General features: G+C 47.9%; 1 protein-coding gene across 2 annotated transcripts; it reads left to right on the top strand.

Annotated features, from left to right (window-relative positions):
• Positions 1 to 1,938: 1,938 nt before the first annotated feature.
• On the top strand, positions 1,939 to 26,226 carry STK40 (serine/threonine kinase 40). 2 transcript variants are annotated; one of them, XM_081203677.1, is made up of 11 exons: positions 1,939 to 2,064; positions 15,149 to 15,262; positions 17,474 to 17,559; positions 17,873 to 18,016; positions 19,165 to 19,392; positions 19,968 to 20,020; positions 22,446 to 22,561; positions 22,802 to 22,946; positions 23,047 to 23,166; positions 23,989 to 24,073; positions 25,055 to 26,226. In XM_081203677.1, exons 1-11 carry the CDS (start codon positions 2,061 to 2,063, stop codon positions 25,271 to 25,273), a joined length of 1,314 nt encoding a protein of 437 aa, XP_081059803.1. In that variant the 5' UTR covers positions 1,939 to 2,060; the 3' UTR covers positions 25,274 to 26,226. The 2 variants fall into 2 exon arrangements, with proteins under 2 accessions (XP_081059803.1, XP_081059804.1); XM_081203678.1 differs by lacking the exon at positions 1,939 to 2,064 and adding an exon at positions 7,967 to 8,081.

Genomic DNA, 26,226 nt, shown 5'->3' with positions numbered 1-26,226 from the left:
ACATCACATTAAGGAGCCAATGAGGGCCATGGAATTCTGTGTGCTCCATATTTGCTATGCTAACTAGTTTGGACATGCTGAAATGTCTCCCGACTTTTTGCTTGCAGCTACAGTGGTACCTCGGGTTACATACGCTTCAAGTTACAGACGCTTCAGGTTACAGACTCCACTAACCCAGAAATAGTACCTCAGGTTAAGAACTTTGTTTCAGGATGAGAACAGAAATTGTGTGGTGGCAGCGCGGCAGCAGCAGGAGGCCCCATTAGCTAAAGTGGTACCTCAGGTTAAGAACAGTTTCAGGTTAAGAACGGACCTCCAGAACTAATTAAGTTCTTAACCCGAGGTACCTCTGTATATGTATTTTGAGGGTCTCTAGTCAGACTACACACGTGGCATTTGTTGTTATTTATTGCATTTATATTGCACCTTTTCCACTATGGAACTCAAGGTGCTTGCATGATTCTCCCTTTCCTCATTTAATCCCCACAACAACCTTGTGAGGTAGGTTAAGTTGAGAGTAAGTGACTGGCCCAAGGTCACCCAGTAAGCTTCATGGCTGAGTGGGGATTCGGACGCCAGTTTCTCAGGTCCTAGTCCAACACTAACCAGCACACCACCACTGGCTCATAATTCAGGATTCTTGGCTGCTGCAACAACTTCTAGAAGAAGTTATTTCTATCCACTTCAGTTGGCACTAGACAAAGCGTGGGAAGAGCCTGGCTTTATTTCCAAACGGTGCTGAGCACCCCTGCCAATGATAGCAAGAGGGAGTTGCACACCCAGAACACAGAGCTGTTTGCAGAAAGAGTCTCCAAATTGGCAGAGGGCTCAAGTCAGGTTTGGTGACTGCAGCCCCACTTCCCCTAATGCCGGCAGTACTAAGGAAGGCGAACACTCTTTTGTTACCTCCCTGGAGTCTGTTGTTTGCACAAGTGGCAGTTGAGGCTCCCATAGAGTGAGTCATGCCTGCATGATGCAAGTGCTCAACTGAGGGAGAGAAAGCGAGCTGCTGTTTGTCCTTCTCCCTCCTGCCCCCATCACCCAAGCATGACTCACCAGTTACAAAAGTGGCTGAGGGTTGCTCTGGGTTACTTGCTTTTCACTTTTTTTAAAAAAAACCTCTAGTTAAGAGATATGGCAATTTGAGGCTGTCAAATAAGGAGCAAGCGAAGGCCCCATCAATATTTTTTTTTTTTTACTGCATTTATAGCCCACCTTTTTCTCTCCAAGGAGCTGAAGGTGGTGTACAGACATGTTTCTCCTCATTTAATTCCCACAACAACCCTGTGAGGTAGGTGAGGCCGATAGGTAGTGCTTTGCTCAAGGTCACACAATGAGCTTCATGGCTAAGTGGGGATTTGAACCCTGATCTACCAGGGTGTTGTACTGTAGCCTTAGGATCAGGGAGACCAGGCTTCAAATCCCTACTCGGCCATGAAACATGTGCGCCGCCTTGAGCGTCGTAGAGGAAAAGGTGGGAAGATAAGAGTTATAAAAATAAATAAATAATAAAGCCCCCTTTCCCCCTAGGCCAGTTCCAGGAGCAGATTTGGTGGAAACAGCTAGGCCAGGTTTCTCATGTGTTTTGCTTTTTTAATAATTAATTATATTTAAGCACGTTGATCCGAAAGAGAAATAATAAAGATAGATTAATACAGTTAACCTATGGTATTTAAAGTTACGTCAGTCAGAGCCTGCCAATCATACCCTGCGCAGGTCTTTCATTCGCCCTCGAGTAGGTGAGGGGCAGGGCTGATTTCTTACCGAAGGGAGGGGTGGGGGACTCGAGTTCACCAATCCTACACCGGCACTCCCCGCCTACTTCCCCCCTTCCTCTCTTCCGCCCGGCCTTGCTTCTGTCGGCGCCATCTTTGACACAGGCCGAGGCTCCGGGGAAGAAGATGGCGGCGGCGGCAGCCTGCGGGGGCGTGGCCGGCGTTAGCGATGACGGCAGCGCGCGTCACGTCCGTTGTCAGGTGGCGGAGTCGAAGAGCCCGAGTTGGCTGGGACAGGCGAGAAGCGGACGGTGGCCGGCGGGGCCGGGCCCGGAGGCGGCGGCGATGGGTAAGAAGAGGCAGGCCGCCCCCTGCCCGCCCACCTACCCCCGCCGCGGTGCGCGCGAAACCTTCTCTTTCTCGGGGCGGGGGTGGGAAAGGGTAGGTAGGTTTGGAATGGGGTCTCCTGGTAGAGGGCATGGCTGGCCGGCTGACCAGCTGGTGTCCTGAGCAGGAGCCCTCCCGCCGCCTCTCCTCCTCCTCCCGTACGGCAGCAGCTTTGGCTGTTATGAATGGCTCAGCCGCGGCAGCCCAGCAGGGAATGGAGTGGAGTCTCCTGGCAGAGGGTCTGGCTGGCAAATTGGCGTCCTGTACAGGAGCGCTCCCCGTCTTCCTTCCCACCCCTCGTTCAAGGGCCAGCCGTGGCAGCCCAGCCCTCTACGTACTGCTTGGACTCCCGTTGCAGTTGGTGCGCAGTCTTTCTTGGGAGTAAGCCTCGCTGAGCTCCACGGGGTGGCCTTCCCAGGAAGGCTGCTTAGGGCACGTAGGACTGCAGGCGGCGCGGAGCCGAGGGGGTTAGTAGATCTGGCATACGGTGTTTGGGGCGGCTGAGAGATGGACGGGGAATCGAGGAGCGGGGACCAACGTGCCCCTTTGCAAGCTTTTTGGTCGGTAAGCCACCACGCCCCTCCTTCCCCATCTCCGGCCTCTCACTGGGATACGGGTTTGTGGAGACAACCCCCTGAACACCTTCGTTGCGGAAATCAGTCGCTCATCACCGGCATAGAGTCCCCCCGTCCCCAAAAAGAAACGGTTGAAGACTCCCGCTCTGTTCCTTGCAGGGCGAGGACAGAGTTGCTTTGGCCATGGCTGCTTCTCACCCTCAGGTTTGCCCTCGTCTGCAGTCTGGCCTACTCCTTCCGTTCAGAAATCGGCCCCCTGCTCACTGATGTTGCCCCTCTACTTTGATCCTTTCATCTTGGTCTCTTGCATTTCTCTTCATACACACCCTGCTGGCCGCTCTGATTTCATGTCCATTTAATGCTGTTGCAATCAGAAAAATATGGGGGGGGGGCGACGTTCAAGCCCTCTTTTCTCTCTTTCCCTGCCTGCCCCCAGCTGAGACTCCTTCCTCTCCCTTCCGTGACCACGCCTCCTCCCATCTTCCCCCCACCCACCGGTACCCCACACCGGCCAGTTGCTTTGTTTCTGGCATGTGTGCTGCTTCAGCTCCTCTACCTGACCCCTTCCAGGGCTGCTGCAGCATGCCATAATTCCCCACACTGCCATCCCTTCTCAAGAGATCTGTGCTTGGCTTTGCTCATTTCTCTGGATGGGGATGATAGATTAAGGAAAGGTTGCAACCCATGAGGGCTTTCCTGTGGTGGTGCTGAGTGCAGGGCAGGAAGGAAGGTGAGAGGAAGGACTCTTGGCCCAGGAGAGGCTGGGAGCCCACATGCAGTTAGAAGAGCACTTTTTCAGGGGGATGAAAACAATCCTTGTTCAGGAATGACAGGTGGGCTCCTTTGCAGAGCTAAGAGAAATATGAGGGCTCAGCCTTCACCCTGCAAGTAACGGGCAACTCGTTTTGTGTATAAAAGTTATATCACAAGAATTTGCTTTTTGCCCTCTGAGAAAGTGTGGTCCCACAGATCAGGATAGTCTTTGTGGTACCCTCTGGATGCTATTGGATTACAGCTCCCATCAGCCCCACTCCATGTGGTCAGTGTTCAGGGACCACTATCACTGGATGTGGTGGGAACCTGGCTATGCCCAGCTCTGCCATGGCAAACCATTATCTCTGCTTATTAGTGAGCATGGCTACTGTGCTGTAGAGTTTTTGAAGCACTTCACCATCATTATCTAAACATGATTAGCTACAGCTACTATCTCAATGTGGCTAATGTGGGAGCTGAGTTTGAAGGGAAAAAAGATTGGCAGTGGCCATTGTAGGAGAAGAGGTATGGGGGAGAGAGGGAGCTTCCACATTGCTGGCTCTTAGCCACTATACTTGCTCCTCTCAAATGAGAATAATGGCACTTGTGTTCCATGATGCAGAAAAAGATCTTGCAGCACTTTTGCACCTTAACAGCTCCTTGCTTTCTGCTGTGGCTCCACTTGACAGCTGTGGGGGAAGTTCACAGGTCTACCACTGGCTAAAATGTTGAGGTGGGACAAAGTTTTCCCAGTCCTCTGACTCTGGTGTCACCGGTAGCTGGAGCAGAGGTATAACCCTCGCCTCTGCTCTGTCTCTGTCTCCAGAAGTCTATGGAAGCAAGTTTCCTTAATGAGAGAAAGCTATAGAAATTCTACTAGCAGCTACTCGAATTAGATTTGGAAAATATATATATATATATGGCAGTTTGATCCTCGTGTCCAAGAACTTGAGATATCTTTGACCTAGGAATTGAAAAAACTTTCCAGCCCGAGAGGGTCACTGTGTAGCTGTTTCACAGGTCTTCAGCATGTGGAGAACTATGAGTCTTCTTAGGTCTTCTGATCTAAGCCCTTCTCTCTCTCTCTTGCCTTGTAACATTTGTTTTTAATTGCAAATATACATACGGTACTGAGTACAAATAGAGTAAGCCTTTCTCCTCTGTAGGCATACTTTGCCTCTGATTCCATTGTGTGATTTTGGGCAAGCTTGTCTTATAAAACAGGCCCAGAATTCAGAGCTTGTTCTCCTTTCATGTGTGTACCACTCTCTTCCCTTTTCAACCTGAAGCTTCTCGGGGCTGCTTCTCTGCTCAGGTCTTCCTTTTTCTTGTCACGTTGATAATGCTGCAACTTAAGGTGTGGTTTTATAGTAAGGTGCAGTCCACCACTTCAGGTGGAGAGAAAGGTTGAGAGACTAGGCTTCATTTTACAGTCCTCTCTGCAGGTAGTAGCTTGGTTGTGTCTGCTGGCTTGCAGACCCAGCCATAGCCTTGTAGGAAAGTCAGGTAATGATACCCATGATGGTGATCCATAGAAATCATTGGCATTCCTGTCACCTTACACAGAATCTGTGTAGCTTGTAAATCTTGACAACTTTTTTTTTAAACCTCTCTTTGATTTCTGATAGCTTCTATGACCCTTGGATATGCTCTGTAATTCTGATGGGAAGCTGGGGGGCGGGCAGTGAGAGGAGCTGATTTATGGGCATAATGAATACATCTGATATCTTGTGCTTGAGGTCTTTACGGAGGAGTTAGTCAGGTATAGAGTTAAAATCTTAGCTGTCAGAGATGAAAAACTTGGCTTCCTGTGTCTTCATGTGCATGAATGAGAGTGAGAAAATGAAAGGCAGGCCATGTAAATACATCCTGTGGTTTGCTTCTGGTTATGTGTTAGTTCACAGGCAGGCTGCATAGCACTTAACCTGATGTGCTTTTGTGGGGTCTATTTGGCATTCTGAGCATTCTGATCTTCCTTTTAAACATGATTCTAGCCCTGATTACAGCACTACACCCCAGAAGTAAAAAGCAGTACTCTAGAAGCATGATTGTTTATTAAATTTATTAGTTGCTTTCTTTTTTGCCGCAACTCAAAACGACTTAGAACATTTTAAACAAAAACACAAGTTAAAACCAGCAAAGAAAAATCTCTACATTAAAACGCTCCATCCATGCAAAAATGCCACAGATAATTAGAAGCCAAAGGCCTGGATAAAGAGGAATGCTTTTGCCTGGCACAGGAAGATATGTAGTGATGGCACCAGGCAAGCCTCTGTAAAATACAATTGATCAGAGCCCAGAGTAACAGAGTCAAAGTGTGTGTTTGCACACATGCACATATATTTGGGTTTGATCTCTAAATCCATATAGCAAGATATTTTTCCAAGGCTGGTTCACATTTGTCGTGGGTATCATTTTCCAAATAAATGCAGTGTTTTTGCCAATGGCTGTTGGTCTTCTGATCTGTTTGGATAGATGAAGCTGCTTTATGCTGGCTCATCAAGCCTACTGCTGTCTAATCTAATGACAACGAATGTGGAGACCTCCAGATGGTGTTGGGCTAAAGCTCGTATTAGCCCCAGCTAGCACAGCGAGTAGTCCAGTATGATGGGGGTTATAGTCCCACAATATCTGGAGGGCACCATGTTGGCTGTTCCATCTAGCATGCAGCTGTGTGGTTTCTTCCCTTCCTAATCGAAGGTGCTAACTAAAGATTGGACCTGGGACTTACATGCAAAGCATGGACTCTGGCCTTGAGCTATGGATCTCCTCTACGGACATGACAAGCATAGCGTGTGCAGATTGCAGGTGCAGATACTGAGCAAGATGCTCATGTACTTCTATTTCAGTGCATTAGCTCCACACGGGGTCCAGAGGCTGGCAACACAAGAACAGGCCTTTTCTGTGTTGCCTCCGTTTGTAGAATGCCCTCCCTAGGAAGGCTCACCTGGCACCATGGCTACATATCTTTAGGTGCCACCCAAAAACATTCCTCTGTTAATGATTTATGGCTTCTTAATGCTATGTGTGTTGATATATTTTCTCCTTTGTTTTAATTGTATGCATGTGATTTTTGTTTTGTTTTTGTAAATCACTTTGAGTTTCTTGTAGCAAGAAAAAGGGACAAATATATTTTCTTAATAATAACAATAATTATAGCTCCTCAATGAGAAACTTTGGTGACTGATAGCACAGAAACCTGTCCTTGAAACAGGTGCCTGACCCAGGACGGGTGTGCACAGGTCAGTGGTTCTGTTTGGGCTGCTATTAATTTGCTCTAGGAGAGGCAGCAACCAGATTAATCAATGCCTCCTGTGGTTCCCAACCCTCGCCCCACAGACCACTTGAAAAGTGATGCAGGTCTTGGCGGACCACGTGATAGTTCTGCCTGTTGTAGTAATTGTAATATGCTGTGCTAGACACTGGGTTTTTGGTTTTTTTGCATTGCTTCTTTTACTTCTCATATTTGGGTTTTATTGTATTGCAATTTGAAATCAAATGGTAAAATACAATGTAAGAAATAAGAGAAGCAATAAAAATACGATTAAAAACAAGTATGAATGTTGAATGTGATGGATTGCCGCTGTCCTGTCTTCAGCCACAAATCCACAGCCACACCTCAGACCACCTGACAGGGCTCAGAGATTGCTGGTGGTCCACAGTTTGGGAACCCTTGATGTATCTGTTCTTCAGGAATCCCCAAGTGGCAAAGCTAAGGAAATCTAGGTTCACTAGTCGGGCCCAGAACAATTTAACTTCACATAAGTTCAGACCCCTTTTTTCCGGGCCTGGGGTCCTTTGTCATGGACAAGCAGTTGTGTCCCCTCACTCGTGCTTGGAAAGGTCTGTTTGCTCCATATGCCTGTGTCTTCCGTATTGCTTTCTGCCTGGCATCTGGCCCACAGAGACCATGTTTTTCTCTGCGGATTGGGTTTTCAGTGAGTTTCTCCTCTAAAGTTCCACATGAGGCCACAAAGCAGAAAGGAAAAGTGTCCTGGCCCCATCTTTCAACCAAGAGGCCAAGGGCTGTTTGGGGGTTTGTGCTTGCTGTTCAAATCTTTTGTAAGTCGTCTTGAGACTAACTCAATCAAAGGCAAGTTATAAATAAAACAGCAAGGGACTTCTGAGAAGAAGGCCTTCCCTCCCTTTCAAACTCCATTGGTTGAAGTGCCCATTTAAAACTGGCTTCTGGCTCTGGGGATGAAGGTTTTGGAAGAGTGCAGCTGTTAGGTATCATGACCAGGCTGGCTTACTATTCTGGAGTGCCATGGCCTTCCTCCACTCGCCCCACTCTCCTTATCCGTATGACCAAATGTGGGCAAGCCTTGTGGCTTGCTCTGAGCTAAACTTGCCAAACCCACATAGCTGGCATACCTTCGGCCAGTGAACGGCGCTAAAATAAGTTTGACCAGCGAACGGCCCACTGGGTTGCTGATGTCCCAAGAAAAACAGAGGGTTTTTTTGCCTTTGAGCAACAACTGGGGCATGTGTAAATATTATTTTGGGGAGACATTCTAAAATTTTTCTGGAAAATTTAAATTTATTTCTCTCCCCCCCCCCCCAGCTGCTCTAAATCTTTGGAAATCTCGTTTAGCATGTTTGTTTGCCTAATAGTGCAATTCTAACAATGTCTGCTGGGGCTTACTCCCAGGTAAGTGGGGTTAGAATTACAGTCTTACAGTTTTGTTTGTTTGTCTTGTTTATTAACCTATCATGTTCCTTTTTTGAGCTGTAAGTTTCCTCCCCAGCCCCTGTAGCCCAAGTCAGTGAGCTGAAATTTTGGGTTGGGGGAGACCAATAAAGTGCTGTTAGCGTGGCTTAAGTATTATAGTTGGGGAAAAAATCAAAACTTTACTTGGAAAATATTTTTATTGACATACGCAGAAATACATTAAGACCTGACAGCTCAGTAGCATATGCTTCCCACAAATCATTGGATTTTAACAGCACAGTCCTATGTCTGCTTCCACAGAAGTGAGTCCCATTAAACACAGTGGAATTTACTTTTTATAAAGTGTGTTTAGGATTGCAGCATGAAGGGAAAATGAAGGATCCGAAGACTGTTAACGTACTCATTTTACAATATCTGAAGAGCTCTGTGCATAAATATATGTGCTTCCTAAGTATAGTCACCTAAATATCATACAATTAAAACATCGATTTTAGGTTTGAGTGGTATTGTATCTGTCCCAGTTGCCCAATCTGAGTTGTGTCTGTTCATTATATTACCAATCTTATGAAGTAGTGCATTTCTAAAAGTGGAACGTTTTCCTTTGAAAAAGGTAATGGTGGGAAATTTCCTACCCAGCATTACTACTGGGTAGAAGAACTTTGCACTGAGTTTTTTTGTGTCTCTGTGCAATGAGTATGTCAGCATACATACAACTTTTTTGCTTTTTACCAAGGTGAGCTCCTTTGAGATTTTGACTGATGGAAAAGTCTTTGCCCTCTGACGAACCTTCTTATCACAGCCTTTAGCCTATCAGTGAATGGGATCTGATCAAAGTACATACTGTAGTACCTTGGGTTAAGTACTTAATTCATTCCGGAGGTCCGTTCTTAACCTGAAACTGTTCTTAACCTGAAGCACCACTTTAGCTAATGGGGCCTCCTGCTGCCGCCGGAGCACGATTTCTGTTCTCATCCTGAAGCAAAGTTCTTAACACGAAGTACTATTTCTGGGTTAGCCGAGTCTGTAACCTGAAGTGTATGTAACCTGAAGCATATGTAACCTGAGGTACCACTGTATTGGATTGGTCAGACAGGGGAAATCAGACGTTGGCACTTTCCTTGCATGGGTTCACCAGTAAGGTGTTTAATATTTGTGTCATCATGGATCAAACCTCTTGTTTAAATATCTGTATCACCTTTGGGGTCATCAGTTATGTAGCAACACAACATGCAAAAACTGCACGTTACTGCAGCTGAGTTATGGTTGGAAGTGTCAGTGTGACAAAAGGCTGAAAGTGAGACCTGTTTGCTAATCCTATTTTTTATTAGTCACCAAAGAACACTTTGGGGGTGTATTTTCAGTGGCATAATGGGGCATCAAGCTGGAGTTCCGTTGGCGGTGAGAGCTACCAAACAGGGAGGAGGACTTTGCTAAGAAACATATACACAGTTGTAGATAATCCTGTTCTGTGTTTCGGGTGCTATATGGCAGCATGCAGTGATTATCAGGGCTAGGAAAGTATCATTCCAGTGCAGAGGTATTGGAAAGTTGTGATACTTTTAGGAACCAGAGTATCTCCCAACTGTAGGTGCAGGTTAGACTGATGAGATGTAGAGAACTCAACAAGATATACGTGTGTGTGTGTGTGTGTGTGTGTGTGTGTGTGTGTGTGTGTGTTTGTGTGTGTGTGTGTAGTGGAGTGGATATTCTCTTGCATACTGCTCAGGGTTCTCTTGCAGAGGATTAGAAGGGGACTAGGGGGTCACTTAGCCCAGTCCCCTTTACAGCAGATACAGCATCCCTGGCAGACAACTGGCAGTCTCTGCTTAAACAACTCCAACAGAGGTGCCCATCTCTGCCCAAGGTAATATTACCGCTAGGGCGTTCCTCCTGATGTTTAGCTGAAATCTTCTTCCCTGTCATTTCCACCTCTTGATACTCGTCCTTCGTAAGATGTCTGTGCATAGTGGTAAGCAAACCAGGCCTTCACCGGTCTGTCCTGACTGGTGACAACGAGAGAGTTTCATCACAGCCCTGAAATCTTCCAGGTCCTATCTTGTGAACATGAATACTCCAAAATCTACAAGCTACTCTACCTGCCCAGCTGGTAAAGAAAAGGTCTCACCAGAGATTTCCTATCATACATGGAGATATCCATCTCCAGATATCTGAAGGGCTGTCACATGGAAGAAGGAGGAAACTTGTTTCCTGCTGCTCCAGAGGTTATGACCCGCATCAATAGATTCAAATTACAAGAAAGGAGGTTCTGATTAACATCAGGAAGAACTTTCTGATGGTAAGAGCTGTGGAACAGACTCCCACAGAAGTTGGTGGTGTTTTTTTAAGCAGAGGTTGTGTGGCCATCTGTCAGGGATCCTTTAGCTGTGATTCCTTCATTGCAGGGGGCTGGACTTAGATGACCCTTAGAGTTTCTCCCAACTCTACAATTCTAGCATTCTGCAAGGCCACCTTGGATAGAACTTTTAATCCAAAGCAAACCTTCTGGTCCTTCCAGTCTGTTCCCACCATTTCTGGAGCATCAGAGAAGAAACATAACTTCCTAAGCGCTGGAGAGGTAGTTGTGTGATGTATAGCACGGCGGCACTTGGGTAAGGCCAGCCTCATTTGTTTGGGGTCCTGCCTTTCCTCTTATCCCTCCCCTCCCCTCTGCTTCTGGTTCCTACTGGGCTGGTTATATGAATTGATTGGTATGGTGCATCTTGAGCCCTGTTCACGTGCTATTTAAGCGTGTAACTTAGCACGTGAGAAGCTTGTGGGGAGGGTGCTAGCTCTCCCCACCCCCGTTTTCAATGCTTTCCACTAGTGTTCCAAAATGTACAGAGACAAGAGGCTTCCTGCTACAGACAGCTTCCCTTCAATTTGTGGAAGGTGATGAAAACAAGCTGGGGGCACAGCTACTGTGTTTGTCATGCAGTAACCTGCATGCTTAAACAATGCCTGAGTGGGGCTCTAATCTCTAGTTTTCCAAAGTCCCTAGTTCTTCTGTTTTCCAGCTGCATCAGCCTTTGTTCAGGGCTGAAAAAAATCCAGACGCCTGATGATAGGTATTTGATTCTGGTGCCTAGAAAGCCAAATACTGAAATAGGCCTAAAAACATACTGCTGGCACCAAAAAGCCAGGTGATGTCACCTAAGACCAACCTTCACCCACCTGGTGCCCTCCAAATGTTTTGGACTACAACTTTTCCTTAGCCCCAACCTCTTTTATGGTTCCAGAGTGGGCTTGGTGAAGCCTGCTTAAGTCTTTTAAATAACTTGCACACCTTTGGTCATCTGGATGGTGAAGGCTGTTAGATAGAGTTCCCTGGTCCAGGGCAGATTCACATTGGCGCACTGCCTATCCAAGAGAGCTTTTAAAAAATACTTACTTACTTATTTACTTACTTATTTTTAAGCCTGCCTCAACTTTGTGCATCTTCTGTATGCTGACGGTCCCATGCACAATCCCTAGCATGTCAGGGCGCTCACCAGCATGCACCGCGTCTCCACTACAGCCGCCAGAAGGATATTGGAAATTTCCACTTCCATTTTAATCTTCGGAACTCCATAGTTAGTTGAAACAAGCCAGTTTCATATACTGTGGCTTTAAGCTGCCTTTTCCCCATTGACGGTTGTTAAGGCTAACCAGAGTTTGTTGGGGTTCAAGCAGCACAGCAAGCTATGCTTAACCTAAAACGCAAGCCAAACTCCCTCCTGCTTCTCTGCACCAAAGGCAGGGGAGGGGAGGGGCTGGCTGCAATGCCTGCTCGTAATGCAAAACATTGGTTTAGATTTACCTCCGTACCAGGTCGTCTTCTGTATCCCGTATCCGTTTGCTTACTTCCCCTGCAGCAGATGGCATTGTCATCAAGAACCACTCTTGCCATGCTCCTCTCTTTATTAGGAAAGATTTCCTTCTAAGGACGCATCAGTATTTATTGGGTGGGACTGCAGGCTTGTCTCCTCATTTCTAGGCACATTTTTTTCTCCAGGAATTGTTTAGGGTTGGGGAACCTGTGGACCTCCAGTTGTTGTACTCCTGCCCACATCAGCCTCAGCCAATGATTAAGGATGATGGGAGTTAAACTCCTCACTCTCTCCCTGCAGTGCTTTATCTGCCGTGCTGCCTCTCTTCTCCCTAACAGCAACCACAGACACCCTGAGAGCTTTGAGGGCTAAAAACACAGTTCTCCTTGTGTGGCTTCGCTGTCATCCTGCATAGCTAGGCTTTGCGGCATCTTCAGCAACTCTGAAACGGGCTTTCCTTGCGCAGAACTTGCAGGCCAGTTGTGTTGCAGATTTTGGAAGCCAAGAGGGTGGGCTATGGTTCAGTAACAGAAGGCGCTGCGCTTGGCTGGCTGCTGCTTGCAGGCCACGCAAAGTAGAATGAAGCAGATGTTTACTTTTGCTCTTCGGAGGCAGCCAGATCCAAATCTGGGGGCCAAAGTGCAGAGAACATCTGGCTTTGAATCAGGCTGCAGCGTTGCTGCCTTTCTGAGCCACGTGCTTGTGCTTTTGGCATCACAATACCGGCATTTTGGCACCTAGAAAAGCTGTGTCCTGCAACCTGGATAAATTCTGCCAGTTACATATTTTCCTCTGTCTCTGCCGATGGTTGCAGCTCAAACCCCAGGCAGTAGCAGTGACTGCTTAGCTCTACCCCCCCCCCCAAACTTTGAATGTCTTTACTGGACATAGATTTCCTCATGGATTATTGTGAGTGCAAAAAATACCTTTATATTAAAAAAAAAGTTGAGATTTTCCAGATTGCTGAATTCTGTGCTGCGTTTGGGTGATGTGACATATGTTTCTGCTCTCAGCCCTCCTGCATTGACTGGTGCTCTATGGAGTCTTTGCTGTTGAGTTTATGATTCTCGGTCTAGAAGAGATGGGCAGGCAAAGCTGGCCAGGGAGACCTGTTCTTGTGTACCAAGTAAACTCAGAGAGGCGAATGGGAATGTGTTGTGAGATTTTGGATGGCTCTTTTGGTATCCCACATTCTCCCCTTTGACCGTAATAAGGCAGTGCCCTTCTGCCTATTCTCCTCATGAACAAACAGATCTTCTTCTCCCATAATCTCTGCCACCAAGTATCAGCTGAAGGCAGGTGACAGCAGCTCTTGGAGGGTTGGCTGAGCCCACAGTTTCACCATAGCTTCTGTGTATTTGTTTTATCAGTGAACTTTCACAGGGTGAGAAGCCCGAGGGAGATCCCGGCCAGATTCCCCCATGGGCTCCCTTTGTTCCTCTTTTGACAGAACATCAGCCACTGCTGGGAGATCCCCTTGGCCCCTTGCCACCTGGGCGGCTCTCTGTCCTGGCAAGGCTGCAGCAACAGCTGACATTTCAAGTTTGATGACAAATGGTGCCCGCCAGGAGTCTCCAGGGAGAAGTGACTCATCTCCTCTGCATGCCTGTCAACTTCAGCAGCGTGGGAACCTGTCTCGTATTTCCCCATTGTGTCACATTATGCTCAGTTGCTTCAGCCTTGGGTGGGTGGTCCTGTGCGCCAGGGGCTGAGCAGGCTCACAGTCCCCATTTTGAAATCCCTCTTGTGTTTCCAAAGACCACCCTCAGCCCTATTTTCCTGGATGCGTGTAGGGTGATGCCTCTTAAGGAAGGTGAATGTGCTTTCAATTCAGCCACCATTCCTTAGGCTCTTGGCTCCAGAAGCTGCAATGTGGGCAGCTTCAATGCCACTGCTTCAGTTTGTGGCCACTGCTGGTTCATAACAGGAGCACCTGGGCCTTTTTACATCTCATCCTATTTGACTCAACCTTAGAGGCGGTGTTCACATTATTGGTGATTTTCTGTTCTTGTATGAAAAGTCTAAATGTGCTTGGATTTTGGCTATGATTGGCAAAGCAACAGTCCTACATAACAAGGCTGTGACAGCTGCTGATGCTGCTGCTGCTGCAGCAGCAGCTGAGCCTCTTTTATCTGTGGATCACTTGAGGCCAATCTGGTGTCTGATCCTGGGCATTGGACAGGGGCACAGTTAATTTCTCTTAGCCTTTGGTTTGCCTGTATGTTTCATCTGCGACCTTTGCCCAGGGTGGGTAGTATCTGGTGGCTGTGAGTGCATGGTAAAGGCACAAGGGAATAAAGAGGGTTTCACAGCCATCTTTTCCCAGGGGCTGTCCCTGGCAGGGATGGAATAAAGCGGGAGAGAGTTGCATTTATTGACTTGAGGACAGCGTTCAGAATTAGCCAGGCACCAGTCGCACTTTGCACCCGGCTATGGAGCACTTGCGACCAAGTGAAGATGCCAGGATGGTGCCTGACATCTCCATCATCTGGGGATCATTGTATCTGGACTGTTTTCACACACTAATACCCCGTCCTGTAGAATTCTATCACTTGTTTTTTATAGGCACAATTAGAATGCATTTCTGGAACCAAAATGCTTTTTCTGTGCAGCTTGATCAGGAGCAGTCACTATTAAGAAAAAGGTTGGAATAAGCCAGTATATACATGGACTGTCTCTGGATCAAGTAGCTTTTCTTCTTTAAGTTCTCAAAGTTCTTAACCTAGCTCAAGGTTGTCATCTGACCTAGCCAGATGTTTATATGAGAATCAATCTCAGTCAGTCCATTGTTTGAAAATTAAGACTTTAGAGACATTTTACCCCAAAACGGCAACTAGACATTCCGTTTTGGCGACTGTAACCTTGGTTTAAGGAGCCATTTGGCGCCTAGCTTATATATCTGAGTTTCTAACACTGCTCGAGGAATCACCTTCGCTCCTAGAGCAGGGGTCACTGTTTTAGGACCATTTTGAATTTTGAGTGAGTACTGTAGGTGCCATTCAGAAAATAGCTGTTGGCAGGGAGGCACATAACACAAAATTAGAGAGACATGCCAACCTTATGCTTACTATTGGAAGTCAGCTATGTTCGGCGGGTCCTGAGTTTGGAGATCATGCAATACTTCTCTCTCTCCCCCCCCCCTCTCTTTGTAGCCTAGTATACAGCATTACAGAGGGAAAGACTTGAAGGTCAGGGGGCTCCCTCAGGGTCTCACAATGAGTGTCTGCTCTCTTTCCCCAGAACTCAGAATGAACCAGCGAGTGTCCGACAGAGGGGGCGGGGAAACATCCACCAAGGCTTTCTGCCCAGGAATTTCCAGCAGCAACACCAAGCGGGCAGGACCTTTCATTCTCGGTAAGCAGGAACAGAGTCTGTGATCTGCTGCATTGCACCTGGCGAAGGCAGGCTGCAGCCTACCCTGTGCCTACTCTGCAGCTGGCATGCAGAATGCATGTTAATCAAATGTGCATAGAGCTTGCATCGGGCACAATTAGTTCTCTGGCAACATGGTCATATTCTGCCCACCCCTCTGGCATCTGAGATCCCTCCAGATTCAAGCTTATTTTCACAGCCAGGTGGCTTAGGAGTTTGTTTTTTTCTAAATTTGGTAAAAGGGGGAATAAGTAAGGTTCTGAATGAGAGCTCTGTCCCTGGTACCACATTGGTGCTCCTCAGTAGCACACAGTGTTGCTCACCTTACAGCTAAGTCACTGCTGCTTACTGGGAAAGTAGGAGGGGCAAGGTGGTGGGGAGGTCAGTGCTGTGCAAACACACCGGCAGAGATGCTGTATTGTCTCTGCTCCTGCCGACCTCCTTGCCCCTCCCACTCTCCCTCCTGGTAAGCAGCAGAGACTCGGCTGCCGTCATTCAAGCACTGCTCCACAGATCTGGCCCTGACTTAGAGCACTACCTTTCTCCTTTTTGTGGTTTGCTGTGTCCAGTGCCCAATCCTGGCCACCTTGTTTCCTTGTGATATAGCCCAAGTGCAGCCTCCAAAGGTCCTGTGGTGGTTTAGACTATGCTGGCAACCACTGAGCAGCAGGAGGGCTTGCGCCAAAAGTAAAAAACAGCCAGGCTCTTCTGGCATGTGTTACGTTTCTGCCATGATCCAATTCTGGAGGAGGTGCCCTTTCTTGTATCTCCTTAAAATGTAGGTATGCTTTCTCTCTATTTAGATGTGCAATCAAGAAGAATAGTAATATAGTTCTAAGTTACCAGATACCATTCCGTCTTTATATTTCCTTATTCAGATTAATTCCAGGTTGCTACATATTAAAATACCAATCAATAGCACCAAATACACTTAAGCCCACTACAATGATAATATAATAAGATGCAGTATGGTCCAGGATTATAAATGCAGTCATTAACCATAATCACTTAAATTAGTTTGAATAGATTATAGCATTTAATATCTAATCCATATCTATTCCTCAGAAAGTTTAGAAATAATGTTCAGTGGTGATGAAAACTTTGTCCGTCCGTCCCCCAGCCTGCCATCTCTTAACTGAATGTTCACAGTAATCTTGGCAATTTCTACAATAGTCCAAATCTTGAGCAATCACATTTTTGTTGATGTGACAAAAACAATTGACTCTCCACTTTTCTGTAATCACTATTTTTGCAGCTGACAATAGTTTTCACACTAGCCCCTAATTTTCTTTCTTTACTGTGTCATTCACATAACCTACTGACCTCAAGAGAGGATCTAGTGGCATTGTGTAACCTCATGTTAGGCATAATGTGTAGTTAGCTTGTTTTGGAAAAGGATTTCATTTACAAGCAAGCTCACCATCTGTGGTAGAAATTAGCCATATTTTGAGTACAGCACCAGCCATGATCTGTGGCTTTTAAAATATTCTAAACTTCCTGTCTGGGGTCAGATACCACTTACATAGTTTAATGATTCTCTCCTTTTCCAGCAGATGGTTTGAGGTGAATCCCTTGCAAATATGAAGTGTCATATCTGATATGATATATCTGAGCCATTCATTTCTCCCTAGGCTTCTTAAAAGCTATTAACAACTACTATGCAAAATTTAATAATATACTGTACATTTTTTTACTTCTTACCATAAATTTTTAACACCAGATTATTTGAACTACTGGATTAGTATGACAGTACTTCAAAGTCTTACTATTTTTAGAAATACAACTGTTGAGATGTAAATATTGGAGCCAAAAGAGCGGCTTCCTAATTTTTCAAGCATATCTGTTCCACTCACTTCACTAACACAAAGGGAGACAGTAAAGATAATCCTGGACTTAAAATATATATATATTAAAAAACCGTATCCCATACTTCCTAAACAGCAGTCACACAAACGTCGTTTATGTGGCCGCTGTTTTCTGTTTCTTTTCATCAACCCTCACTTGGGGCTGCAGAGCATTTGGGCCTCCATGCTCTGAAGCTCTGTGTGACTTACAGAAAGACATGTAATCCATCCCGGGCAGGGAAAGGGAACTTCCTGATAATCAGGGTCGGCAGCTGAACTGCCAGCAGTGAGCAGTGTAGGTGATGAGTCAGAAGAAGCAAAGTCCATTGTTCTGCTTTTGCCTTCTCAGGGCCTCGCTTGGGCAACTCCCCAGTTCCGAGCATCGTCCAGTGTTTGGCAAGGAAGGATGGGACAGATGACTTTTACCAGCTCAAGGTAAACACCAAGCAGGTGGAATCCTTTCTTCTGGAGAAGAGCTGGCCAGGTTGCGCAAGCATCGGCAGCTGCTGCAGTCTGTGGCCTTGTTCCTTCTGTGATGGTCAGCCTTTAAACCACTGACACCACAGCACAAAGTGCTGCCAGGGTGCTGCAGCTCTGCCCAAGTCCCCAAAGGTCGGGCACCAGGGTTTCCTTGGTCCAGCTGTAAATATTCCAAGCATAGAGTTTGATGTTGGAGCTTGTTGACTTTCGAGAAAGAAATGCAATATGTGTGTGTGTGTTTTCTTTTCTTTGTCTGCTTTCCCCAAAGATCCTCACCTTGGAGGACAGGAATGACAAAGGCACGGAAACCCAGGAGGAGCGCCAGGGCAAGATGCTGCTCCACACAGAGTACTCGCTTCTCTCCCTCCTGCACAACCAGGACGGCGTGGTCCACCACCATGGCCTTTTCCAGGTAAGCACAGCCATCCTGGGCACACTGGAGTTCTGTATCCCTGCCCAGCCCAACCGGTTGCATTTTCTATCAGCTTTTGCCCTTTAGAGAGATGTGGGGCCTGTGTTTCTCAAAAGACACTGCACACCTATCCAGCCGCTCTTGTGACCACATATGCCCCCATATTTGCTTCACTTATATGTCACTCTATTGATATTATAGTGTTTGCAACATGATCCACCCCCCAAATGCTATTATGATTATTATGAGCTGCTTTGAGCTCAGCATCTGTTATCTGAAAAGTGGAATAAAGTATCAAATCAGATCAAATATATTTTAAAGCTGCTTGCTGAGGCTGCCAGTGCCACAGTGACTCCATGTTTTGCAATCATATTGCAACAATGAAATATCACTCTGTTCAGGCTTTGCTACAGTCTTCAAGTTCTTCTGACTGTAACTTGTTTTACCCGGTTTTAATATTTTTACATTGTTGTAACCCACCCTTGGACTTTATGGTGAAGGTAAGAAATCGCAGTTCATAATACAGACTGCGGGTGACCCACGCTGAAGTGTTTAGGAATGTTCAGTGGAACATTCAGCAGTTCAGCCTTTTGAGTCTGTGGCACATTAGTGGGAAGAATTCCAGCACACTTCCAGCAATAAGGCCTTTTCTCAGGCCCCCCACCAAACACACACATCCATCCATGTAAATTCAGCACATGACTGGAGAAGGTGAATGGGCCAGACCTGCCACACATGCTGCTGTTGTGCTGGTGGAAAGAGACCTTTCTGGAAAGGAGGCTTTTGAAACAGAAGTGCTGCATCCAGTATTAGTCATACTTGGAATATACCCATTGAAGTTAATGGACAGGACTGACTTAGGCCCATTAATTTCAGGAGGTCAGCTCTGAGTATACCTTAGTTTCCTCCAACCCCAAAACCATAACTGGGCTCTTTATTGCATGTCTGTGATCATGCAGGTGTAGAGTTTGGGGTTGGCTGTGACCTCTCATGCCAAGGAGTGGCGGCCTAGATAGGGGTCTTGGCTTTTGGGAACTACACAAGCAGCAAGTATGGGGGTCAGCCACTGATGGATGGAAAGGCCAGTTTGGCACCATCTCTCCCAGATTAAAATAACGCCTGCCTCCATCCTTTTTGGGGCTCTGCAGGACCGAGCCTGTGAGCATGTGGAAGACCTGGAATCCAACCGGATGGTGCGTAAGATGAAGAAGCGCATCTGTCTGGTGCTGGACTGCCTCTGCGCCCATGACTTCAGTGACAAGACAGCCGACCTCATCAATCTGCAGCACTATGTCATCAAGGAGAAGCGCCTCAGTGAACGGGAGACCGTCGTGATTTTCTACGATGTTGTGCGGGTAGTGGAAGCCTTGCACAAGGTAGGGTGTCTCTACTTGTCTCAGGGAACTGTGAGGAAGATGTGGGGCCCTTGTGGGGTTTTGGCAGCCACGTGGCTGTGTGGGAGGCCTGGTGCTTTGGTGGGGGGCATGGGGTCTGCCGATGCTGAGCTAGAAAGAGTTCTGTGCAAAGCATCTTCTTATATCCAACTTAGTTGGTGCAAAAGTCTTCAGGTCATAAAGAGCCAGGTGAAATGAACACGTGATCTTGATCCACTCCATTTTCTGCAAGCACAACTTTAGGGTTGGGGGGATTGAATTAAGCATTTAAGTTTCTTATCTTACCAAATAGTCTACTTTGTTCTACAGTGGTACCTCTGGTTATGAACTTAATTCATTCCGGAGGTCCATTCTTAACCTGAAACCGTTCTTAACCTAAGGTACCACTTTAGCTAATGGGACCTCCCACCGCGCCGCTGCTGCGCGATTTCTGTTCTCATCCTGAGGTAAAGTTCTTAACGCAAGGTACTACTACTGGGTTAGTGGAGTCTGTCACCTGAAGTGTTTGTAACCCAAGGTACTACTGTAACAGTATAAATTCCGTCTTGTCTTTCTAGAAGAACATTGTGCACAGAGACTTGAAGTTGGGCAACATGGTGCTGAACAAAAGGTGAGCCCCTTTTGCAATTTTCACTCTGGAACATTATTTGCAGCTGGTGGGATTTCTGCGGATTGAGGTGGCACGCCAAAGAAAGTTGATCTCCTGTATGTGCTGGGAAACACCTGCCAAGAAAGCTCTTGCTTTTCAGTCTGTGCATCCACACACAAATCAAACAGCAACGTTAGAAGGCGGTGTCTTGTTTGCTTGTTTTTCCCTGGAGAAAGCACTTTGGCCTTCCTTAGGAGTTTAGCGAGGTCACAGGGGAAAGAAACTGGAGGAGGGAGGCCATGTCAGTCTCATTCCCCCAGACATCTGATGCGGGCACTTGTGTTGCAGCCATGTCATTTGTGTACCAGTTCAGGGTTGACCTCGTAAGAGCCTCAAGTGAGATGAGGCTAACTAGTTTGATCATCAGAGTGTACCGTATTTTTCGCTCCATAGGGCGCACCAGACCATAGGGTGCACCTAGTTTTTAGGGAGGGAAATAAAGGGGGGGAATTATCATCCCCCCCCCCCAGGTCCAGGAGCGGCGGAAAGATTGCTCGCAACCTTGCCGCCACTCCCAAAGCTTGGGGGTGGGGAAGCCCGAGCTTCCCCCAGCCCCCAGAACAGGCCGTGCTCCCACCGCGCTCAGAAGGCTTGCGGATAGTTGCCTGAAGAGCGAGAGGGGTCGGCGCACACCGACCCCTCTCGCTCTCCAGACTTCAGCGAAAGCCTGCATTCGCTCCATAGGACACACACACATTTCCCCTTCATTTTTGGAGGGGAAAAAGTTTGTCCTATAGAGCAAAAAATATGGTAACTTCCAATAGCTGCCAATGCCCTCTCCCTTCCTTTGCTCCCATACAACTCGGGGTCACAATGAGGAATGCCACTGACAGCTCCATGCACCCCTTTAAACAAGATGTTATCTCACATCAGTAGGTTTTGTATCCATTGCTTGCACACACTCACATGCTCCACATAATGTGACTCACATTTCTGGCAAGACTTTGCCTGTTCAAGCCCCTGCCACCCACAAGCACAAGTTATATCTGTTCTGAAACATACAAGGCATGCATGTGGCTTCATGTCTGGCTTGTGAGCTTCTTGGAGATACTTAAGCTGCTGCATTTGGAAAAAGGATACTGGGTTAGATAAACCTTCTAGGGCCGCTCTTACACTCCTAAAAATGGAAATCCCAGGGATCCAGCAGTGTTTTGCATTCAAGGTGGCCACAAGGCCATGTTCTTATGGGCATGTTCTTGTTTCTGTTGCCACCGCTGCATTAAAAGCACATCAAATGGCCTTGTGGAGCGAGAGGTGTGAAGCAGGCAAATATCTGTTGAGCAACAGCCTAGTAGTGCAGAAATGCCCTTTGGGTGGCCCTCGCTCATCCAGGATCACAGTGAGGCAAGCGGTGCCATTTCTTGCTCCTTCCTGATCCCCTGTGGGATGAGGTCAGTTTTTGGCTGCCTGAAAACAGCCATTCATACATTTCACAGTTGAAGCACCTTGGATGCTGATCTCCTGATGGCTTCATTGCCAAGAAAACATTGTCGTCTGCCAGGAGGACATGGCGGATGTTTATGAGCTGAGGCCGTACTCCACCCCTCGCTCACAGGAGAGTCATCAGGAGCTGGCTGTTTGGAATGCTGACTTCTTTCTTTCTTTTAAAAAAGTCTCAGTTAATTTAGCCAAAGAACATCCAGGCCTGCTGATTCTTGTGCATTCAGGACTCTTGCTCCGCCGTCCCTCCCTCCCACTCCCAACTTCTCAAAAATCTACTCGTATTTCTTGAGTGAAGGTCAATAAATCTGACACAGATGAGCAAAACCTTTCAGGGGAGTGCCAGGCCCCCAACTCTCAGGGGGTTAATGCAACTTTTGCCATCTTAGTGCTCTCCGCATCTGTGGAGGACTGAAGGATGTTTTAGTCCAAAACGTCTGGAGGGCATCAAGTTGGTGAAGGCTGAATCAGGGTTTTGAGGACGATTCTTCACACTCTGAACATCAAAGTTTAAGCTGAACCTGAGGTCACAAATTTAGCTAGATAGCCAGCAAAATATTTATACAGTGCTTCTCCAAGTTCCTCAGGCCAATGTATATGGTCATGCATCCATACACCCACATGCCCTTGCCAACTACCGCATGAGGTAGGCTAGACTGAGAGAGTTACTCACTGGTCTTAGGTCACCCAGAGAGCTTTGCAGCTGAAGGGAGGGTTTGAATTTGTGTCTTCCCAGCTAATCTGCTACACCACAGTGGCTCTGAATAATTCTGATGTGTATGTCATACCAAACTCCCAAAAGCCCCATTTGGTCCATCCACTGTTGTTAGCTGCTTGGCATTATTCCTCAGAGCGGCCTTTGTTGACACCCCGGTCATTCATACCACTCCAACACCCCTCACTCCCACACCCCGTTACCCAGCCACTAACTTTTTCTCCCCTCCAGGACCCACCGAATCACCATCACAAACTTCTGCCTGGGGAAGCACTTGGTGAGTGAAGATGACCTCCTGAAGGACCAGCGTGGGAGCCCCGCCTACATCAGCCCTGATGTCCTCAGTGGTAGGCAGCAGCATCCCGTGGCATCCCCCAGACCTTTCTCCCAAAAGGGCCTCCTCCCTCCTTTGCACGCATGACATCGCAGGCATGTGACGCAGCACTGAGCCCCTCCAATGTTGGGCCCAAGATGGGAACGTGAGACCAACCCAAAGGCTGGTTGCTTAGCGCCTCTCCTTTGTCTTCCTCCTCCTCCTCCTGGATGGGCTCTGCTAACTCTCCAGGGCCGTCTCTCTCTGTTTGCAGGCAGGCCGTATCGTGGGAAACCCAGTGACATGTGGGCCCTGGGCGTGGTCCTCTTCACCATGCTGTACGGGCAGTTCCCCTTCTACGACAGCATCCCCCAGGAGCTCTTCCGCAAGATCAAGGCTGCTGAATACACCATCCCCGAGTAAGTGGGGGTCGGGGGCATGCCTGGCCACGGGGTTCTGGGCCTTGGTGTCTCTGGTTTGGTAGCTCCACTGCCCCTCACTCTCGCTCTTTCCTGACAGAGATGGGCGGGTGTCGGAAAACACTGTGTGCTTGATCCGAAAGCTGCTCGTCTTGGACCCTCAGCAGCGCCTGACCGCCTCCGAAGTGCTCGACTCCCTCAGTTCCATCATTGCTTCCTGGTGAGTGTGTGGTGGAAGGGGATAAAATCCTTCAAAGAGCCCTGCAGATGGATCAAGCCAAAGGCTCATCTCACCCCTCCAGCCCAAAGCTGGCCTGTGGTAAAGGAGTGAGCTTTGTTGGGAAGGCTGGGTGGAGGAGTCTTTTGTAAATGCTTTGAACATTGGCCAAAAGACACAGGAAGTGTTGTCTCAACTTCTTGGGAAGGAACACCCTGGGCCATGTCTCTTGTTTCTTAATGGTGGATGCGGCATAATTTCACCCTCCTCCTCACCTTGCTCCCTTTGCTAGAAGAGCATCTTCTTGAGCTAAGTTTTATACCCTGTTACCAAGACCCAAGTACCGAATCAAGCACAAGAAGCCACCTTTACTTCTCAACTAAATGGAAGCACCCCATTTGTGTCCTTCAGTGCCCAGCCCAGGGAAAGGCTTGCCTTTCTTGACAGTGGGCACTGTGGAAGACCTCTTACATTTCTAACTACCAGGTCTTTAAAAAGATATTGTAGAGCTGTCAAAGGACAGTCAAAAGGATCCTGGGGATGGAACAACTGCCTGCAGCATGTGTTGAACAAGTGCCTACAGCACTTGACCCTTCGGTCCACTGATAAAGAAGCATCCATAATAACCTTTGCACCATGTTGCCCCCACCCCACCCCGGTCCTGTGCTGCTGCTTCACATGCTGAGAAATGGTGAGGTGGGTGGGTGGGCAAGGCTCCTGGGTGCAGTGTGTGAGGGTTGCCGTCTTCCAACTGGGGGCTTAGGCCACCTCTGAGGTTGTCACAAATGTGCCGCTTCCTGACCCACCAGCCTGTCTCTCCTGCAGGCAGTCCATGTCCCTGCTGAGCGGGCCCTTGCAAGTGGTGCCTGACATAGACGACCAGGTGGCCAGTCCAGAAAGCGCACATGAGGTAAGACCTGCCTGCTGAGCGGGACCACTTGCCCTTGAGGGAGGCGGGCTCTGCGGCCTGATTGGATGGCGTGTCTTGCTTGATTTGCATATTTTCTGCAAGCTGTGCGGAGGGTCAAAGGAGCTCCGCTCCATTCTGAAGCCCCATTCTCAGGTGGCTTGATCCCAGATTTTGCTTCCAGAGCCACATGGGAACTCTTTGGTGTGCATGTGTGTGTGTGTCTTTCAGACAGAAGCTGTGAGGACATTTAGTGTGATCTGTTTTCTAGTCAGAAATGAAACAAGCAGGGCAGAGCAGGTACCCAGCAGCATCTGTCTCTGCTGGCCTTGGGGGCTTTTTCCATCAGTTGGTTCCCAGCTGATGAGGAGTGATGGCTGGGGAAAACGAATGCCTTGCTGAGAAAGTTCTCTGAGATAGCAACACATTTTTAAACCCAATTGCAATTTTATTGCAGATTCTTAAGTATTATTAAATGCTACTGGGGATCTGAAGTCAACCACCTCTGCCTGTCCATGAAATTCAGCTGGTCTCTTGGCCTCCTCTTTTTCTCTCTCTTCACCTGCAGGTGGCCCCTTCCCTTCTTAGCTGACTCCACCTGCCTTTCCTCCAGGCCCCTCCTGCTTTCCCTTTGGCAGTTGGACTGTTTGAGGACATTCCTGCCAAATATTAAGAGCCCCCAGGTTGTGTTCAAGTGCTGCAAATCTGGCGGCTCCTTGCAGCAGAGACCTTTGTCGCCTCTCAGAGCTTGCTTTCAAGTCATATGCCCACTGCTCTGAACAAATCTGGGATTCCCAGGTGTTTGAACATGGAGGGGTGGGAAGCGACTTGTCAATGCAGAAAACGAGCCTGGCAGGCTTCCTGGTGTGTGCAGTGGAGCAGTGAGCTTGTGTACAAATGCTGGGGGGAATGGGGGATGCTGTTGCAAGCAGGTCTGGCCCCTACCTTCCTGGTGGTTTCTAACCGGGCTGCTTCTCCTTGCAGGCAAAGGTGACAGAGGAGTGTTCGCAGTACGAGTTTGAGAACTACATGAGGCAGCAGCTGCTGCTGGCCGAGGAGAAGAACACGCTCCATGAGGCCAAGAGTTTCCTCCAAAAGCGGCAGTTTGGGAACATCCCTCCGGTGCGGCGCCTGGGCCACGACGCCCAGCCAATGAACCCCTTGGACGCGGCCATCCTTGCACAGCGCTACCTTCGGAAGTAGCTCCTCCCACCCCACCGTGGGTCTCTTGCCCCCGACGGGGCGTGCGACAGTGACAGCCAGGTCCCAGGATCCCTCACAATGTAGCAGTCTTTCCCTGTGTGCTGAGTGCTCAGTCGGCCTCACCTGCTGGGCTTTGCCCTCCGACCCCGGAGGGGGCAGCAGGGGAAAGACCCCAACTGTCTGGGGAAATGGCTGGCGGATTTTAACTCCACACCTAGACAGCTAATCTGCTTTTAATCATGACTCTGAAATCTACCTCTCTGCCTCTTTTTAACCACACTGTTCTCTGGACTGAAACGAGGAGCGTTTTTTGGCAATGTTTGCCCCCGCAGGCTTCTTTTCTGACGCAGACGTTGGACTGCTGCGGAGACCATGTGGGCCGTGCTTCGCTCTGTCTGGTTTGAATAAGCTTAATCATTTCCCCCTCCTTTCTTCCCTCCCCCCTGGTGGGTTTCATGAAAGTAACTATTTCTTAAACCCTCTCCCCCATCCCCTTTGTTCTATTTTTAATTTAACACCTGGTTTGAATATATTTTGTGTAAACGTTGGTTTCGGGCCCTCTGCGTGACCACAGGCTTAGCAAATGGGTTGCCTCCACTACGAGCTTCTCTCCACGTGAGAAAGCCTCACTCTGCAGATTCTGACCTGGGGAAAGAGTTCCAAACCAGGGGCTGTTTAAAAAATGTAGCTTTTCTGAGGGCCCAAACCTCCCTTTTCCAATCACTTTAATTATTTGGGGATATCCTGGGAGGGTTTTTGTTTTGTTCTGTCTTCCTTTCTTTTTTAAATGGTAGCTTTTGAAAGGTGCAGTAACGTTGCATTAATTCTGTTGACATTTCTCCCTGCCTCCTCCTCACCCACACTGGTACGGCTGAAGGGATAAATCTGTGAAAAATGTGAAAAGGGTTTGCTTGCTTCGTTTTTGTTTTGTCCCCTATCCGCCCCGCCCCCCC

Source organism: Podarcis bocagei, assembly GCF_964188305.1.
Source record: "Podarcis bocagei genome assembly, chromosome: 7".
Classification (NCBI taxonomy): Eukaryota; Metazoa; Chordata; class Lepidosauria; order Squamata; family Lacertidae; genus Podarcis; species Podarcis bocagei.
Note: the sequence above shows the minus strand (reverse complement) of the source record. Positions and strands in the feature narration are given on the sequence as shown.

Bases quoted from the DNA above. Each gene is read 5' to 3' on its own strand.
- STK40 (XM_081203677.1), top strand. The intron at 15,263-17,473 runs GTAAGCAGGAAC...TTGCCTTCTCAG, and splicing joins GGCAGGACCTTTCATTCTCG to GGCCTCGCTTGGGCAACTCC. The intron at 23,167-23,988 runs GTGAGTGTGTGG...TCTCTCCTGCAG, and splicing joins AGTTCCATCATTGCTTCCTG to GCAGTCCATGTCCCTGCTGA.